This window comes from Channa argus, chromosome 3 (assembly GCF_033026475.1).
Source record: "Channa argus isolate prfri chromosome 3, Channa argus male v1.0, whole genome shotgun sequence".
In the NCBI taxonomy this organism is placed as follows: Eukaryota; Metazoa; Chordata; class Actinopteri; order Anabantiformes; family Channidae; genus Channa; species Channa argus.
The window spans coordinates 749,761-766,019 of NC_090199.1; the positions used below are offsets into that span (position 1 = coordinate 749,761).

Genomic DNA, 16,259 nt, shown 5'->3' on the forward strand with positions numbered 1-16,259 from the left:
GTTTTCAATGTTGTCTTTGTATAAAATAATTTGAGGCTATACCATTTGATGATTGTAATACAAATTTATATCAGAAATAAACATTTTCTACCTGATAGAACAAGTAAACATGTATGTAACATATCTGCACGACAAGCTCTGGTACAGACAATCACCTGTAGATAGTCACCCACTAACTGAATGCAGGGGGGGTCAAAGGGGGGAGCAGCTCTCACATCCTGAAGAGATGAGAGCTCTGACATGGGTTTGAGCTTTTCTGTGTCTTTTATGTATCTTGTCATGAACCGAAATTATGGAGCAGAAATTCAGCAGAATGCAGGAGAAAAAGACCAGATTTGTATGTCAAGTAACCAAAAGGGATTTTAGGTGATGTCACCAGCAAGTCAGACTAAATTTCTTTGTTTTTCTTTTCTGTCTACTCACTGGGACTGATAAGGGAAGAGGACAAGAGGGGCAGAGTTTTTTCCACCCTCATTCAAACCAGGGTTGAAGTATGGGTAGAGCTTCTCAGTGAAGGAGCAGCCAGTAAAGGAGTAGATCAGAGCTGCGGCATCTACGTCATAAAAGCAGACCAGACCCTCCTCATAATCCACAAACACCCCCACTTTCTTGGGTTTTGACTTCAAAAACAAACAAACTGGAGGGTCATTAAGAGCTCTGTACTTCGTTTTTTTCCTGAGCCATATAGTCCAGTAACCATCCTCAGGGCTCAGGGGGATGTCTTCCTTTCTGTTGATCGACTCTCTGACCACACCAATATCTGACCCAGTCTTCCCTTTAACCTGGACCTCGAAGTAAAACCGGCCATTGAAAAACCCACTTTTTCCTAAAACACAGGGATTGAGAGAAAATCTCTCTGGGTTGTCATGCAGATTTTTCTTTACATCGCCAAGATGTACTTGTTTCCCATCATCAGACAGGATGAGATAGGGATTTGCTGTATCAGGGTCAAAAGACACATCCACTACATGCTGCTGGACCCTCTTCAGCTCTGCTTCAAGTAACTCGGAAGTCTCTTTACTGAGCATCTCCTCCAGCTGACTCAGAGCTCTCACCACAGACCCCTCATATGATGGAGGATGGACTCTGACCTGTGTCCAGTTCTTGGTGGGTGGAGCAGCTTCCAGGGAGTGGAAGCTTTGGAGGAGGTGGAGGTGGTCTTCAGAGCGTGAGAGCTGCTCCACCTCAGAGCTTCTCTTCATCAGCTCAGAGATTTCCTGTTCCAGCTCTTTGATGGAATCTTCAGCCTGTTTCTCTGTAGCTTTGTGTTTGTCTTCAGTCTCCTTTATGAGCTGGTTCAGGCCTCTCACAACAGACTCCTTCAGAGCAGTGAAGACCTGAACCCCTTCTGCTGTCTCTCTGTCTGCACCTTCTTTACTGATCTGGACTGTGCGTTTGATCTCCTGAATCTTCATTCGTCTCTTCTGGATCATCTGCTGAATTTCAGCCTCTGTCTTGTCCAGCTCTGCCTTCTTTCCTTCATATTCTTCTTTCAGAGGAACAAACTCATGTGTCTCGTGGTCTAAAACAGAGCAGAGCATGCAGACACATGTGTGGTCGGTCTTACAGAACAGCTCCAGAGGTTTATCGTGCTCCCTACACATCCTGTCTTCCAGGTTCTCCACAGGGTCCATCAGCTGATGTCTTTTCAGACCTGAAGCTGTCAGATGAGGTTCCAGGTGAGTCTCACAGTAGGAGACCAGACACACCAGGCAGGACTTCAGGGCCTTCAGTTTGGTTCCAGTGCAGACGTCACAGGTAACTTCTCCTGGTTTGACAACTTGTTGCTCTGAGCTGCTGCTTCTTTTCAGTTCAGCTTCATGTCTGAATGGAGAAACCGTCTTAGAGATGAGGGTGTTGACCCTCAAATCTGGTCTTCTGGTAAAAATCGCTTTACACATAGGACATTGACATTGGTCATTAATATCCCAGTGCTGAGTGATGCAGTTTTTGCAGAAGTTGTGTCCACATGGGGTGGAGACTGGATCAGTCAACACATCCAGACAGATGGAGCACAGAAACTGGTCTTCAGACAGCAGACAACTGGCAGCAGACATTTCTCTGATAAGGAAACAAAAGTGAAAGGGCAGAATAAAAAAAACACAAAACTGTGATGTTCTTTTTACAAGGGTGAGGGACATTAGGGACATCGTGCTCAATCCTGAAAAAATGTACTCATTGTTTGTTGAAAGATAATAAATACATGGTCTTTTACTCACCACTTTTCTGATGTTGTTGTGATTTTGAGAAAAGGTCTGATGAACTAGAATTTAATTTTTCTTGTCTTGATTGCTGTTGTCTCTCTGTCAAACTTTCTCTACCTTTTCTGAGATATGTAACACTGAAGGTAAATCTACATTCCATCCTTCCCATGTTTCAGTTTGTCCAGTTTACAGGTTATTAGGCAATTGAGACAACATCATTTTATGTAGAGATAATGAGATCTTGTGTGTGATTAATACAGAGCCATGAATACAGAGCCAGAAAAATAGTGGTAAAGGCAGAACAAAGCCAAACAGAAATCAGACAACACAAATCCTAATGTGTCCCATGGAAACATTGATATCACAGTTGTCTACAATTTTAGAGATTATGATGAAATACAAAATAGTGAGTGAATTCTGATTTGTTGCCACTTTATTTGCACCAAGGAAATAAGAGGAAATAACTACTACTACAGACAACAATGACTATATGATGAGAATTTCTGTTTCCTGCATTGATCAAAATCTAGTATATTATTATATATTATATTATATTATCATAATATAATAAAGTAATTAGGAAGATGTGGAATCCGAGGTGTTACCCAATCTTGGACACAGAGCAAAGATCAGTTTTAAGCCAAAAGCTTTTTATTTTTAACATAACTTATTCTGACAAATATGTTTCAGTAATGTTTTCTGGCCCAATACAATAGAAAGAGAAATAAATAATACTAAATATTTTTGTTTTTCAGTAACGGTGTGATAGATAAAAACAGTGACAATAGAAATAAATTGGTCCCATTGAATGAATAAATGAAACAAAGTTTTTGTTTGTTAGTAAAGATAAACTGTGGATAATACACACAAACACGGTGAAATAGACATCAGTTGCACTTTCGTACAAAAGTAAAGATCTGCTACATGGAAATGCTCTGTAATTTCTGTAATGCTCAGAGGTTTGTCAAGTTTAGGAAAGTGCCTGTAAACTCACCATAGTCAATATTTCCTTTACAGATAAGAGTCGTAAAACGGATCAAACAGTGTCCTGATCGAAAACCTTCAAAGCATCTGTCTGTGAAATGCGTTAACTAGGTTGATATGTGTGGGCTTTTATATTGAAGGAATTTTACTCGAACGGGTAAAAATGCGTTACTTCCGGTGGCCCGCTGAGCTCGACGCTAGTTTGCAGGGAAAGGAGGCTGCTGCAGAATTCAGGGCTAATTATTAAAACATGGACAGTCAAGGAAGAAAAGTCGTGGTTTGTGACAACGGCACCGGGGTGAGTTTCTAAACAGGTGGTAGCGTTAAACGTGTCTCCGGTTCGCTGTCGGTGCATTTTGAGCAGATAATGGAGAGAATTGGGAACAGGAAGTGGCAGGGAGCTAACAGGCTAACGTGCTAGCTTGTGGACGCTTTCAGAGGAATGTGTCTGTCAGCTGGTTCTACCTCATTCATCTTCAGCAGGGCGAGTTTGGCCCAGTTTCTGGTTCTGTTCTTTAGTCAAGAAACTTTCTGACAAGCGGCGTAGTTTCATTTACCAGAGTTGACGATCTGAGTAACATACGAACACGTTAGCAAAGAGAGATTCTAATAAACACAGTATGTCAGCACACTTAGTTTACTGAAGAGATGAAGTTAAAAACTCTAATGATCCGTGAACTGTGTCGGTAACGTTACATTAATCTATCGTTAGCCACCGCTGCCAGCCCGAGCCACTCACAGATCAGACATTCGTGCGCTCTGAAAAGTTAATTATAAGACGATGTTCCAAAAACCCAGAATGTTATTTAAAATCAGTCAACGTTGCATTGAAAGTGTTTCTAGCACCAATAAAGACATTCCTAACTACCTGGATTATAAAATGCTTAATACAAACTGTTAAAAGAAAGATTTTAAACTTTCTTCCTAAAATAGCGACTGTGTTTCCGAATCAACACAAAGATGGCGGCCTGTCAACTTCCTGGTTAGAAAACAGAACCACAAACTGGGGAAACTGGTTAAAATCTTTTGTTAATCGTGCTGAAGGGGGCTTTCTTTATATCCAGGTGCTTAGAGGAGTCAATAGAGGCTTTGAATGCATGAACCAGACAGCAGTAAGGGGTATTTAATGACCTTTATGGGGTTTTCGAAAACCGCCGGGTCCTTAACTTTACGAGAAACCAACAGTCAGCTCTGTTAGATGTGGTGTCCTCAGCTTTTATTTGCTAAATATCCTCTATTTAAAGCAAACCACCAGAATCCAGCTTCAGGGTTCAGAATCGTTTTTGTTAACTTAGTGAACCTGTGGTGAACCACTGTGGTTGCGGAAGTGGATGCAGTTCTTCCTGTAAAGAAGCCCACTCATTGGCCTGATGTTTGAATGGACATTTTTACTAAGCAGAAGTCATCAGATGAATTTTTGGTTCAGATTAAACACAGAGGATCAACCTGTGTCACCTGTTCCAGGCGTGGAGTATAACTAAGCCTGTTTACTGAAGTCCTGGTTTAGGCTGTGCAAACCATTAGTTCTACATAATGAAAAACTGTGCAAAGGTCTTATGCCACTGTTAGATCTAATGTGTCAGCTATCTTATGAATACACCTAGAAAATACAAGAAATATGTACATATATAAATGTAAAAAAACAGCTCCTGTAAGTTAAAGTGACATTTGAGCAGAAGACCAAGAAAACTATCAAAATCTCCTGAGATGCTTCTCAGAGTTTCTTCCTTGAGAAACCTGATAAACTGCAGAAAGGACCTCTTTCCATATCTGACAGCTTTATCTGGATTCCAAGTTGATCCTTACGAAGTCTGTAGTGTTAGGATCATAAATGCTGAAAAGGACAGACAGGTTTATTTCATAAAGCCGTTTCTTCTGGGAGGTGTGTGACTGGAAAGGGTTTTCTGTTTCTGCATGACAGTGGTCCCAAGCTCACTGCTAGTAGAGTGAATGGACAGGGAAAGACACAAAAGACAGACACCTCAAGGTTTAGAAACGGCAAATTTAAAAACGTTTAACAGCAAATCTGATGGTGGCCTAAGACTTTTGCACAGTATTGTATATGCTAAAGTGAGTCTTGGCAGGAAGTTAAAAAAAAGGTCATTACTAACCCTCCACATCCCAATGTTCCAATACTTCAATAATGTTCACTGAGTTTGCACATGAAAAAATGTATATTGTATTAAATGTGTTTAATATTATGAACAATGCATACATTTACCATATAGTAATAATCAGAAATATTTACTGAAAGCTCTGTGTTGTTTTAGTCTAATAATAATAATTCATTTAATTTAAAAGCACCTTTCAGGTCTCTCAAAGTCACTGTACAAAGAAGCAACAATCAGTAACAAACAAATTGTGAACAGAGAACAAACTACTTAAGGATAAAATCACAAAGAATAATCCATTTTACACATGTGAGTTTTAAGTTGTGATTTTAATAGGAATAAAGAGTGTTTTTTACCTCCATCACTACAGTGCGTCAATAATGTAGTAGTAGTATTCTGAATGTGAATTTGCATTTGAGCGACTGCAATAATTCCTTCTTTTCCCCTTTTAATCTCATCCCAGTTTGTCAAGTGCGGCTATGCAGGCTCCAACTTCCCTGAACACATTTTTCCCGCACTGGTCGGCCGGCCGATCATCCGCTCCACAGCCAAAGTTGGCAACATCGAAATCAAGGTAACTCGACCTGCCCGAGGTTGTTTTAATGGTTTTGTCTGTTCAAACACTCGTGTAACTACAGGTGGGATTTAGCCGGTTCTGTGGAGTTATAAGACGTAACATTGAGATTATGTGCTGGTTTTCTGAGCCGGTTTGATTTGTACTGCAGACAAGAAGAGAATGGACAAACTTACCTGGTCACGCCCTATATCAGACTTAAGCAGCTCTTTCATTATGGACACGATAGGCTGCTCCATCCACAGTGTCCAGGGAGACTCCCACTATTAAATTAACAGTGTTATTGTCCCTTTAGAAACTGAAAAAGTTTGTGTGAGAGTAAAAAGTACAAACTGAGTATTGTATCTTCCTGCTGCTGTGACACTCTACTTAACCCCTGAGGGGGAAGTAAACCTCATCTTTAACGTCTCCAGGACCTGATGGTGGGGGATGAGGCCAGCGAGCTGCGCTCTATGCTGGAGGTGAACTACCCCATGGAGAATGGTATCGTCAGGAACTGGGACGACATGAAGCACCTGTGGGACTACACCTTTGGCCCAGAGAAACTCAACATCGACTCACGCAACTGCAAGATCCTGCTGACCGAACCACCCATGAACCCCACCAAGAACCGAGAAAAGATAATTGAGGTGGGGATTTGTGAATTAAATCTATCATTTCTGATGTGACAGTGATCTTAAAGGATTATAAAACTGTACAGGCTCATCATGTTTTAGAGGCACACAAACAGCAACCTGTGCTGTTACTGTGTATCTGATAATAACCTGATATTTTAACATTGAATTCAACTCTGACTAAAGGCTGTAACCAAATTTAATGTGGTGCACTCTGCTGAAACATCTGTTTCCAGGTGATGTTTGAAACATATCAGTTCACAGGAGTTTATATCGCCATCCAGGCTGTGCTCACTCTCTACGCTCAAGGTATGTTTCCCTTCACAACAAATGTTTTATCCCGTTTAAAAAAAGCCACTAGCTTAATGCTAACACATAGCTACAAGTTAGTGTTAGTTTTATTTCTCATTCTTACCTGTTTGACAATATATCATGTTTTGTCTAAAGGACTGTATGAGGACAGGTGATTCACTTCCTATGATGATACAATAAAAGATTTCGACAACTGAAAACAGATAAGGGGGGGGGCTGTTGGCTAGGTGGTAGAGCATTGGGTTGGGATGCAGAAGACAGCAGGTTCGAATCCCACCCCACCAGGTGTGCAGCAGGAAGGGCTGTTAATCTTTTGACAACTGAACAGATATTTGGCACAAACCATTTCAGTGTGGTTCAAGATCTCTGTGTGTTTATATGTAGTATTTTACCATCACACAACGAGCACAGTGTGATAAACGTTTTCTTTTTTGTTCCAGGTCTGCTGACTGGAGTGGTGGTGGACTCTGGCGATGGTGTGACTCACATCTGTCCGGTGTACGAGGGCTTCTCCCTGCCCCACCTGACACGACGCCTCGACATCGCAGGGAGGGACATTACACGCTACCTCATCAAGGTACCAGCTGCATCTTTTCGCATCTTAACATTTGACATTTGCTGCATGCAATGAGTTGGATATAGAAACACTACATGGCCAAAAGTGTGTGGACATACAGTTTGTCTGCGTAGTTATAGCCACATAATACCTAGGGTTTTTGAGCTGAAATATAACAAAGTGATCTTTTTACTGGGAAATGTAATATACCAAGTTTAACATCTGGAGAAACTGAACAGTAATGTCTTTCTGTCACAAGATGGCACTGTTTAATTAGATACCATTTAAGCCCTGTTGTTTAGAAGGATTCCTCTGCATGTCAAACTCATCACTGATGTGTCCTGACCTCACTGAGTTAATGTCACAGTTAAGGGGTTGAACACTCCTTTCAATTTGAATAAATTATTTCTACATATCACTGGCCTCTTTTTTGCCATTGATGAAAAACATAAAATGTTTTCAGTTTCATCTGTTTGGTTTTTTATTGCTTCAGCAAAACAGGCAACGTTGGACGTCGTAAGAAAAATGGAATTAAATAATTGTTTGTATTACTTTAAGAATATTAGTAAAAATCATCAGACCCATTAAGGGCCTCTGACCCTGTTGTGTCCCCCTCTCCATCCACCAGCTGCTGCTGCTGCGGGGTTATGCCTTCAACCACTCTGCAGACTTTGAGACGGTGAGGATGATGAAGGAGAAGCTCTGCTATGTTGGTTACAACATTGAGCAGGAGCAGAAGCTGGCGCTCGAGACAACTGTGCTGGTGGAGTCGTATACGGTCAGTTGTGATGAATTTAAAGGAGGATGGCAATTATTATCTAAATGTAATGTTTTTTGTGTTCCATCAATCTCCATACAGAACCAACATCAGACACGAATTCACTTCGCTCGTGTTTTCTGTCTATCAGTCTGCAGCCTTGATTAGCTTTTTCATCTGTGTCATGGATGTCTATTGTTGTCCAAAGCTATTAAAAACACATCGGCCAGACACAGCCCTCCGATAGGTGCCATGTTTCTTGATTTCCGAAACTTCCTCCTGAAAATACTCTGTACATTATGTGCACAGCTGTTTGATGTGAGCCAGTCAGCTGCACGCAATCTCCAGTGTAATATAGCAGTTTAGAGCTTTTTTTTTTTAATATTTAGAATCTTGTGCCTTGTCCCCTGCTATAAAACATCAGCAGAACCTGAGAAACGTGTTAAGAATAAAACCTGCTTATTTAAAACTAAAGCTAATTTCTGATTCAAAACTTCAGCGCCTGGTATGAAGGCAGTGCTTTCTAACTAACTTTACCTTGTAAACTAACTAATTAAACTGCAACCGATAACTGCACGCTCTTGTACTCGTTGACTGGACAACATATATCGACACTAGAAAGCATGATTAGCAGGTTTCCCATTGGCTACTTGATAATGACAAAGGACAGTAAGAGAGAATAAAACAGAAAGGGATGTGGGAAGAAAGAGCACAGTTTTAGAACAGCCATGATGAATTTAAAGATGTTCAAAAACAATGCTAAATAGTCTAACTAATATTTTGTGTGAAATGGCGTTTGGAGGTCAGTAATGACCTGATTTAGGAAAAGACAAAATAGTATTTGCGTATAAATAAAACTTAGTCACTGCAGTTCTGAAGGCAGAGTTTTGTTTGTGTCCTCAGCTCCCTGATGGCAGGATAATCAAGGTGGGGGGTGAGAGGTTTGAAGCCCCTGAGGCTCTGTTTCAACCTCACCTCATCAACGTGGAGGGGGTGGGCGTAGCCGAGCTGCTCTTCAACACCATCCAGGCCGCAGATATCGACACAAGGTGAGTCGTTTTGCCTGTTAACGTTTTCTAGAAATGTTTTCTCCTTAATGATCAACAGTGTTCAATCATTTCTTATATATGTTGCTTCATGTGTATGAACACAAAAAATCTTTAAAACAACTTTATTGTCCAATTTGTATTGCCATACTAAACCAATACTTTGATACATCAAAGTATTGGTTTAGTATAGTAACATAGTAACTGTGACACTGTTTTTGCCACAACGTGCTAAAAAAATTGATCAGGCTAGTGTCTGTACATATATGTGGGAAATAACACAATTAACCCATAGATTAAGTGTCTTATTCCTAATTGTTCCTTCTTCCCTCTGTTTCTCGGGTCAGAGCTGAGTTCTATAAGCACATCGTCCTGTCTGGAGGCTCCACCATGTATCCCGGTCTGCCGTCTCGCCTGGAGCGAGAGCTCAAACAGCTTTACCTGGAGCGGGTGCTGAAGGGAGACGTCGACAAGCTCTCTGTGAGTACAGTGACCTTAGTGACTTTCCAAGCAGATCAATCAAACAGCCGAAGAGCACAAACTTATAAAAATGTGATCTGTTCAAACACAGGCAGCTCTCTGACGCCTCCTTTTATTCATACTTGATACCTGATGAAACTTGTGTTTAAGAAAATTCCCCCTTTTCCTTCCTGAGCACCTGAAAATCCTCCTTTGGGATGCTGAGCTCTTGGAGCAAATCCAGTTAGAGGTTGTTGGTGGAAACGGGGCTAAGGTGGACATGTAATATTGTTCTAGTGTTTGTCCCTAAGAAGAATCACGCTCTGCTGCACCTCCAGCCTGTAATTAAAACACAATCTTGTTCATGATGTTTGTCTTTGCTCACTGGGTGGTGGGAGCTTCAGCATGTTATTTTCTCCTCCTCCCCTCCACTACAATTCTCTTCTGTCTCATCTCCAACACAGAAATTCAAAATCAGGATAGAGGACCCCCCTCGGCGTAAACACATGGTGTTCCTGGGCGGCGCTGTGCTGGCTGACATCATGAAGGACAAGGACAACTTCTGGTTGACAAGGGATGAGTACCAGGAAAAAGGGACGAGAGTTCTGGAGAAGCTGGGAGTCACCGTCAGATGAAACACCTGGTTTATAGGGGAAATGAGGGAGGGAGGGAGGGAGGGAGGGAAGGTGGAGGTGTCATGGAGGGGACGCAGAGTTGACAGAGCCCTTAACTATTTATCCATGTCAAAAAAATACGAACAGAGATGGTCTGACATACACAAAGTAGAGGCATAAATTGTTGGCAAAAATACTGCAACTTCATACAAAGGAATATTACAAAACTCCCAGTAAATGTGAAACTGGAGCCAGGAGCTGGTTAGACAGCAGGGCCGACTATAAACACTGTTGCAAATGAGACCCACTGTTCACTCACTGTTGACTTAACTCTGGTTGGCTGCTGACTCCAGTTTATTTCCTGTGTGTCTACATGTCAATATCATCCTGTATGACATGAGGCTGCATTCACAAACATCAGGAGCCATTTGCAACAGAATTTATAAACACTTGTTTTTTCCTGTGGGTTTTTGGACAGATAAATACGTAATGTGTTAATCGGTGAGCTGAAACAGGTGAGACAGGTTCCTGCCCGCGTACAGCTGACCAGCTTCTGGCTGTGGCTTCATATTTACTGAACAGACGTCAGAGTGCTGTCAGTCGAAACATTTAACTCTCCTAAAATGTGGAAGTGGCCCTTAAAAAATGAAACCTACAGTGAGACAATCAAAGTTTTCTATTAGAGACCTGGTTACATAAGTAGAGGCCACGTTGAGCTCATGACTGTTTTTAAGGTGAAGGTGAAGATGATGATGATGATACTTGGTGAAGCGCCTTCCAAAACAAGAACTCGAATAGTTGAGCATCATAGAGGTGAGATCTCCTCACATCCTGAGCTTTTTAAACACAGATCACCCTGAGATCAAACACAGGAGGGCAGTTACTTTCAGTACTTGGTCTCTTTGGTGGGACAGTTTCTGTCTTTATGTGGAAGTGCTCATATGATCCACAAATAAATCAGTATTTGTGCTTAGCATGATTTAGAAACAAGCCAAACAGAAGCATTTAATGAGTTTGATGTTAGTCCCTCTGTATCCAGATCACAGAAGGTTTATTGGCCAACGAAAGAACGGTTTCCATTCCTTAACGTTTGCAGAGCAAATCATTCCTCAGTCTTGATCCAGGACTGTAATAAAGTCCTGCAGCACTGTTTTGAGTCTTTGAGCAGCTGGTTCTAGATCAGCATTATTCATTCCTCTTCTGACAGTAATGCACCGTGCTTTCCATTCTGTTGATGTTTACTTAGCTTTTTTTCCTTCTCTTTTCTGTCCCTTAGTGGCAGCTGAAGTTTGGGACTTCAGGAGGTGAAATCCATGTGTAACTAAAATGTTTGTGTTGTCAGGAAAAGGAGACCAGGTAAAAGCTGGTATTTGTGGTCTCCATCTCCTTTTTCATGTGTATAATGGAGGAACTTGACTCGTATATATAAATATTAAGGTGTAATTTCCTCTCAGCCACACAGTTTACAGGAGCCAAGTACGGTTATACCTGCTGGAGATTATCTTTGGTCTTTATATGTTTTGTTTCTAGCATAACTGGCAAACCCTGATTTAAATAAAATTATTTCTACACGCCTGCTGTTGCTGTGTCTTCAAGTTGTTTCCTATCACCCAGGCCCTGAGATCTCCACAGATGTCGTCACGGTCTGCACATGTAGCAGAAAAATACCAAAAAGTTTTTAATACTGACTTCTGTTCTTATGAAGCAGGTCCCAGTTTCCTCCCACAGTCTATTCAATTCAATTCAACTTTATTTGTATAGCTCCAATTCACAACAGTCATCTAAAGGCACTTTACAGAATAACGTCAAGAAAATAAAGATGTATAGAGAGAACTCAGCAAATCCCCCTTGAGCAAGTCCTAGGCAACAGTGGAGAGGAAAAACTCCCTTTAACGGAAGAAACCTCCAGCAGAACCAGGCTCAGGGTGGACGACCATCTGCCTTGACCGGTTGGGGTGAGTGGAAAGTGAAGAGAGAAAAGAAAAGAGCAACAACAAAACATCGGGCAGGTTGGTAGGACCAGTAGCTGCACGCTGGAAGACACACAGCTTCAAAGCCAGGCACAGAGAGAGGGGGACAGAAGGACAAAGACAACTACGGGAGAGAACACACAGAGTTAATGACATACAGTGGTGGTAACTGTGCGGTGAGAGGAGAGGAGCTCAGTGCATTGGGGGGTGGGTCCCCCAGCAGTCTAAGCCTATGGCAGCATAACTATAACTAACTATATGCTTTATTAAAGAGGAAGGTTTTAAGCCTAGACTTAAAAGTAGAGAGGGTGTCTGCTTCCCGAATCTGAACTGGGTGGGTGAAATATGATTGATGATGATGATGATCTCTTGCTAGTTCCAGTCAGAACAATAACAGAAGTCCAACCTAGAGGTAACAAATGCATGGACCAGTTTCGGCATCACTTTGAGACAGGATGCTCCTAATTTTGGCAATGTTCTGTAGGTGGAAGAAGGCTGTTCTACAGATTAGTTTTATGTGTGAGGTAAAGGACAAATCCTGGTCAAACATAACTCCAAGGTTCCTTGCAGTAGTACTGGAGGCCAGACTTATGTCATCTAGAGTAACAATATGGTTGGACACCATGTCTCTGAGATTTCTGGGCCCAAATACTATGACTTCAGTTTTGTCTGAGTTTAGAAGTAAAAAATTATGGGACATCCAGGCCTTTATGTCTTGTAGACATAAAAGCCTGCAAGGTTTCTAAAATACTTGAAAAAGTAGTTGCAAAACAATTATGTGATCACCTTCATAGGAATAATTTGTATGAAGACTTTCAGTCAGGATTTAGAGTTCATCATAGTACAGAAACAGCACTGGTAAAAGTCACCAACGATCTTCTCATGGCCTCAGATACTGGACTCGTCTCTATTCTTGTTCTGTTAGATCTTAGTGCTGCATTTGATACCATTGATCATAACATTTTATTACAGAGACTGGAACATGAAATTGGGATTAAAGGAGCTGAACTAGGTTGCTTTAAATCTTTCAATTTGTTCATGTTAATGATGAATCCTCCATGCACACAAAGGTTAGCTATGGAGTTCCACAAGGCTCTGTGTTAGGACCAATACTTTTTACTTTATATATGTCTCCTTTAGGCAACATTATTAGAAAACACTCCATAAATTTCCACTGCTGTGAATGAACCTAACACGCATTAGACATTGTCTAATGTTAGGTTCATTGGTGATCATACATTGCATTCAGGTGTAAATGTGATTGGGATTGTTGTCTGTCTGTGTATGTCTCTGCATTGGCCCTGCGATGCCCGGAGACCTGTCCAGGGTGGACCTTGCCTCTTACCCACTCACAGATGTGACAGGATTCAGTCCCCCACAACCCTGAACAGGATAAGCAGGTACACAGATTTTTACCCATTAATCATGTTTTCTGATATGTAACAAATCACCACTTCTTCCTTTTGCTTCTTTACAGAACTTCCAACATGTTTGTCAGTGAGCATGTGTGGGACATGTCCATGTCCATACCTTACAATTGTCCTATGACTAAAATCGTGCGTGACTCTGATGGAAACAGAGGTACAGTGGTCGTCCACAAATCCCGCAGTTGTTGGTTCCTGTCCCCAGCTGCATAGCTGCTCCCCCATCAGTGTGCGAGTGTCAATGGATGAATGAGAAGCAGTGTAAAGCGTTTTGAGCACCAATAGGTAGAAAAGCACAACATAAGTGCTGTGCAGACAATTTACCATTTACCTCTAATTTGCTGAGCTGTGACAGGAACAGAGACATGAATGGAAATATAAAACACACCCAACAAAACCAAATCAAACTTTTAATAAATTAATGTAACACAATTGCTCATGTTACTTTTTTTTGTTCACTTTTATTCAGATCTTTGTGCCTGTGTATTTTCTATTCTGGTTTCGTTTGTAAGGCTAAATCCTATTTTCAATGCAAAATTCTAGTTTGGAAATTCTTTGATGTCCCACAAAGTTTTAATTCACAATCTTACATTTGTGGCTTTTCCAAGTTAGTTTTTTACCGCTGTTGATGCAGTTTAAGACCCATTTAGCATTTGCTGTGCAATCTCACAAACCTCTCTCAAACCTCAAACTTATGAACAAGAAACTAAATCCTCAAAATTTCTTTCCACACATATTTACACACGTTGTTTAATTTATTAAAATGTCTAAATACTTTATAAAGTCTTAACATGATTTGTTTGTAAAGTAGCAAACATGTAGTGAATTAAGTACAAAGGGTTGTAAACAGACAGAACTGTGAAGTACAAGCACCTCAAATGTACTGTAATACAGTATTTGAGTAAATGTACTCTGTACTGTCCACCAGTGATACTTAATGTGTTTTTATCTTTATTTTTAGTGTCTTTATCATTTATGTATTGTGTACATCAGTTTTACTGAGCAGCATTCAGTAAATAAAATGCATCATTACAAACAGAGCAAGTTTAATAATGTCTGTCCACAATTGTTGGCTTTGAGGAGAGTGAGGACAGATGAGATCAGTGTTGGTGCTGCAGGAAACAACACACACACACACACACACACTCATGGCTGAGTTTGTGTTGGGGAGTGGGCGGCACATTTGTTTCGTATTTGAACAGAGTAAACAAAGTGAGGCCGGCAGACTCTGTGGGGCCTTGGTAAATCAGTCCCAGACGAGACCCCAGCACACACAGAGCGGGGTCTCTGAGTCATTGCATAGGGGGATTTTGGTGATTGGGTTGTTTTTTGTTTGTTTTCTCAAGTGCATCTTCAACTCAACAAACTTACTTCTTCTGGGTAAAGCCAGGGCGGCAACAGAGTCTGGACCCTTGAACGGTCGATAAATGGTATTTCAGTAAACATTCTTAGTTGCTTTCTACATCCAGTGCTGTTCTTCAGCTTCACAGAAGCCACTCAGTTGTTGTAGTTTGTTGATGTTGTAGCTTAAAAACTGAGGGCTACAGATATTTGCACGATAAACAGAGCTGCAGCTTCCCACCCAACACACACGTACGCACACAAACAAGACCTCCATTTGTCCACAGGCACTGTAGGACACCGCCTCTCCCTGCAGCGGTCACAGGAAAGCCGCTGTTGTCAAACGTGCACGATAACATCCTGGTTCATGTCCTGTGCCGTTCCCAACAGTCACGAAACTGACAGAACACTGCGAGTGACCCCGGGGCACCCAGGACACCTGGGAGCTAAAACACATGTGCTTTTACACCAGCAGAGAGAAGAGTAGCAGACCTTTATCTGCATCGGTACTTTTGTCCGATTCCAATCAAGTCCTGCGATTAAAAACACTTGTCACACTTTGTAGTGTTAGTTGACAAAAATGTACTAGTCACTAGAAAAAGTAATGGCGCAGATTCCTAGTTTTCTGGATATATTTTCTAAAAGATTTTATCTGATCTTCAGCAGAGTTACAAATATCTAAGCTGATAAAATGCAGTCATGATCTTTCATGTCTTTACTGAACACACCCATTAAAAACACAGAAATGGTGGAAAAAGTAATGATAACAGTGTTTTAGTAACTGGTTGAACGACCTTTGACAACAGTGACCTCAAGCTGTAAACTAGACCTGCTGAACAAACATCAGAACGACTGCTGATTTTGGACCATTCTTCCGTACAGAACTTCTTGAGCTCATTCCACAGCATCTCTGTTCGTGTGAGGTCTTGGCTCACGTTTCCAAAAGGTGGATTTTGTGTCTGTTCTGTAATACGTTTGTCGGGACCTTGTTCTGCTGCTTCACCAGCTTCTTCTGAGCTTCAGCTTGCAGACAGACTCCCTGACATTATCCTGTTGGACACTTTGGTGAACATGGGAATTCATATGTCCCTCCACAAGTGGCAAGTGGTCGAGGTCGAGAGGCAGCAAAGCCCCAAATCATGATGCTGTGTCCACTGCACTTCACTGCTGGGCTGATGTTTTGAGACGCTGTCTTCTTCAAGGCCAATTGTACCTTTGTTTCATCAGTCCACAAGACTTGGTGTAGCTTCATGGTGATCTATGGCAAGTTTCAGACATGCTGCACTGTGTTTA

The 16,259-nt window shown here is 41.4% G+C and overlaps 2 protein-coding genes across 2 annotated transcripts; one reads left to right on the forward strand and one right to left on the reverse strand.

Annotated features, from left to right (window-relative positions):
- Nucleotides 1-15: 15 nt before the first annotated feature.
- LOC137123380 (E3 ubiquitin-protein ligase TRIM21-like) lies at nucleotides 16-2,656 on the reverse strand. Its single transcript, XM_067497025.1, has one exon. The coding sequence runs from the start codon at nucleotides 2,148-2,150 to the stop codon at nucleotides 420-422; it is 1,731 nt and encodes a 576-aa protein (XP_067353126.1). The 5' UTR covers nucleotides 2,151-2,656; the 3' UTR covers nucleotides 16-419.
- Nucleotides 2,657-3,340: 684 nt separating this feature from the next.
- actr2a (actin related protein 2a) lies at nucleotides 3,341-11,806 on the forward strand. The gene is made up of 9 exons (XM_067497042.1): nucleotides 3,341-3,486; nucleotides 5,763-5,873; nucleotides 6,287-6,502; nucleotides 6,724-6,796; nucleotides 7,240-7,376; nucleotides 7,984-8,133; nucleotides 9,016-9,161; nucleotides 9,506-9,638; nucleotides 10,082-11,806. Exons 1-9 carry the CDS (start codon nucleotides 3,439-3,441, stop codon nucleotides 10,250-10,252), a joined length of 1,185 nt encoding a protein of 394 aa, XP_067353143.1. The 5' UTR covers nucleotides 3,341-3,438; the 3' UTR covers nucleotides 10,253-11,806.
- The last annotated feature ends 4,453 nt before the right edge of the window (nucleotides 11,807-16,259 follow it).

Coding starts and splice junctions, on each gene's coding strand:
- LOC137123380 (XM_067497025.1), bottom strand. CDS start 2,150: ATGTCCCTAATGTCCCTCACCCTTGTAAAAAGAACATCACAGTTTTGT.
- actr2a (XM_067497042.1), top strand. CDS start 3,439: ATGGACAGTCAAGGAAGAAAAGTCGTGGTTTGTGACAACGGCACCGGG. Junction 6,503..6,723: donor ACCGAGAAAAGATAATTGAG/GTGGGGATTTGT, acceptor ATCTGTTTCCAG/GTGATGTTTGAAACATATCA. Junction 8,134..9,015: donor TGCTGGTGGAGTCGTATACG/GTCAGTTGTGAT, acceptor TTGTGTCCTCAG/CTCCCTGATGGCAGGATAAT.